This window comes from Trichechus manatus, unplaced genomic scaffold, assembly GCF_000243295.1.
Source record: "Trichechus manatus latirostris isolate Lorelei unplaced genomic scaffold, TriManLat1.0 scaffold00134, whole genome shotgun sequence".
Taxonomy (NCBI): domain Eukaryota; kingdom Metazoa; phylum Chordata; class Mammalia; order Sirenia; family Trichechidae; genus Trichechus; species Trichechus manatus.
Genome location: NW_004444070.1, coordinates 4,952,740 through 4,955,978, shown reverse-complemented (window position 1 = coordinate 4,955,978; position 3,239 = coordinate 4,952,740). Strand labels below are relative to the sequence as shown.

Below are 3,239 nucleotides of genomic sequence, written 5' to 3'. Positions count from 1 at the left end.
GGCCCCTGGATTCTCTATCAGCCCAGAACTAAAACAATTTCCGAGGCCAACTCTTCAGACAGGGATTGGACTGGACTGTGGGACATAAAGTGATACTAATGGGGAGTGTGCCTCTGAACTCAAATAGGTACAAGAGACTAAATGGGCAACTTCTCTCCAGAGATGAGATGGGAAGGCAGAGAGGGTTACGAGCTGGTTGAATGGACATGGGGAATCGGGTGGAAAGGAGGAGTGTGCTGTCACAGTATGTGGAGAGCAATTAGGGTCACATAACAATGTATGTATAAATTTTTGTATGGAAGACCAACTTGAAATGTAAACCGCTTAAACTACAATAAAAAAATTAGAGGATGTAGATGCATTTACTATCAATTGAAACACAACAGAGAGTAGATTTCACCAGCTTAAAAATAGATACAAATCCAAGCAGAATAAATCAGAGCTATAAAATCTGGAAAATACTGAAGTAATGGTAAGCAAAAGGTGATAAAGTAACTCATGGTAAAGTAAATAAAGGTAGGTTGAAGTAGGCAAACCCTTCTTCTAGTAATTCCCAGCTCTGTTTTGGTGAACAATCTATTTTGTATGCAAAAGTCTTTCCCTGGTCCTTTCTGGATTTATAAAAATCTATTCAATGCTTTAAATTTTCTCTCACGTATTGTATACCTCTACTTTCAGGACTGAGATCAGAATTGCTCTCAATCCCTAGTACCATTTCGGGGCTGATCTTCCTGCACCCTCATGAAAATCCCTTGTTCTTTTTACTGTCTTTTAACTATACCAGCTTCTCTTCATCTTCACTACTGTTGTCTGCCCATCTCCCACTTATCTGATTCATGACTTCAAAAGCTGGCTCATCCTTACCGTCTCTCCTGAAATATGTATATTCTTAGATTCAGTAAATAATGCAGTGCATAATGGGAGCCAGCAGTCTTACTATTAGAGACAGGAGTAACATACAAAGTAAGAGAAAAGGCTAAAATGAACCCTGTGGTATAGGACTAGAATCAGAGATATGGGTATGATCTTGTGGTTTTCAAAAACATATACAGATACTTCTGTAGATATAAAAATGTCTTTGTAAATATATACACACACACTTATATTTCCTACCTCCTTTCACTTTGAGAGCCCAGTAGCAATAAGCATATCTAATGCCCAGATCTTTGTTTCTAAGTATCATTCTCTAATAAAAGGAACCAGAGTTTCTTGGAGAAAACCCTCATTCCAGAACTTAGACAAGAAAAGGATTAGGTGAGCCTCAAACACTGGCAGGAAACAAATTTTAAATTATAATGGAGGCATGGCAAATAAATACAGGAACCTACTTAAGAAAGTTCCATAACCGAATCTGGGACAATTTGAACAAGAATAAAAAGGTAATATGGATTACCTGCTACACTAGAGTCCACGGGTTATGATCCTCCATCTTATGTAAAACAAATAGTCATGAAACAACCCCTGAAATCTTTGTTAGAGATTAACACCCGCTCAGACAGGAACTCAAGTGTCCGTTGCACGCTGACAGTACCTTATGCCCGCTTCTCCCTCTGCTCGGAGCTCGGCAGATGATGTTGTGCACCATGATGTCACATTTGGAGTGGTGCCAGAGGCTGGGTTAGTGCTTGGTGCTTCACTCTCACCCTCACCCATCAAACCCCAAAGTGGGTTTTCATGCACATTGCTCATGCAGGCAGCCTCATAACCAACCCAAGTCAGGGGTGGAGGGTATACCAAGAGGGAATCCAACTGGGCATAAAAGATTCACAATATTTGGGTGTTATGGTACAACATGCATAAAAACATTATTACTGTATTATTGTGTTAAAAATATTTTAGGGTATATTATTTAATGTTTGTATGCATAAAAAAAGTACAGTATGTACTATATACTGACACAAATATTTGATATTGGAAGTTAACCTTGCACAAGTATTCAGACTTACATACAAATTTGAATTAAAGACAGACTTCGGAAGGGAACATGCTCATAATCCAAGGACTGCTTCTACTGTTATAAAAAATTTCATAAATGCATAAAAGGGAAAGAACGAAAAACTACTTCTTGCAAAATTGCAACTAATAAACATAGAAGAAATGATTAGGAGAGAGTACTTTTAGTAAACACCACGGTGATAAAAATTATAGGTAATAATTGTCAATGCATAGTAAATCACTAGGTTAAAGTACAATGAAAAACAGAATATTTGTACTGTCTCAAAGTATGGCCCCATGAGAAACTTACTAATTATAAAGGGTAAAATAGTTAGCTTTACAATAGAAGAATGGAATGAAACACGTTAAATATGAAAACAAGAAAAAAAATCCTTAAGCCAAATACAAGAAGAGTACATTTAATTGCATGCAAAATAATATCAATAAAACATTAACAAATATAAAACCATATTTGCTCGTGGCTATTCCTTGCAGCTTTATTTGTTATAGTGAAGGACTTTCAAAAAGGTAAAATTTAGCTTGGACTGAGAAAGGAGCAAACACTGATGAGGACAACCTCATACTGAAAATGAAACTTATTTCTGTGAAAGGCACAAAGGAGCTAATACCCCTTCTATGAGGTAATATTGCTTTGTTAGTCACTGAGAAATTCTGTTCATTAATTGCACTTTCAGAAATTTGCTGTTTGAAATTATACAATTAAGGATAAAACATTCCACTTTTGACACAGTAGACTCTTCACTGTGAGATCTTATGTGTGAAGTGAGGTGTGATGAATGACAAAAGGCTTTCTCACGTTCCTTACATTCATAAAGCCTCCATTGTGAGTTTTCGTATGTCTTCTGAGGGCTGAGGAATCACGAAACGCTTTCCCACATTCCTTACATTGATATGGCCTCTCTCCACTATGAATTCGTCTATGTATCATGAGGCCTGAGGCCTGCCTAAAGGCTTTCCCACATTGCTTACATTCATAAGGCCTCTCTCCACTGTGAGTTCTCCTATGATTAGTTAATACTGAGCAACAACTGAAAGCTTTCCCACATTCCTTACATTCATAAGGTCTTGCTCCACTATGAATTCTTATATGAGAAGTGAGGTATGAGTAACATCTGAAGGCTTTTCCACATTCCTTACACTGATAAGGTCTCTCTCCACTGTGAGTTGTTATATGTGTAGTGAGGGTTGAAGCCTGACTAAAGGCTTTCCCACATTCCTTACATTCATAAGGCCTCTGCCCATTGTGAGTTCTTATATGGTTAGTGAGGTGTGCTGATTGACTA

At 37.5% G+C, this 3,239-nt stretch overlaps 1 protein-coding gene across 1 annotated transcript in view; it reads right to left on the bottom strand.

The window, feature by feature from the left end:
- Positions 1 to 2,101: 2,101 nt before the first annotated feature.
- Positions 2,102 to 3,239, bottom strand: part of LOC111822145 (zinc finger protein 791-like) — a 12,432-nt gene continuing 11,294 nt past the window's right edge. Inside the window, exon 5 of the mRNA XM_023739439.1 lies at positions 2,102 to 3,236. Within this exon, the coding sequence (XP_023595207.1) occupies positions 2,708 to 3,236 (529 nt within the window). The 3' untranslated portion in view covers positions 2,102 to 2,707. The remainder of the gene's footprint in view (positions 3,237 to 3,239) is intronic.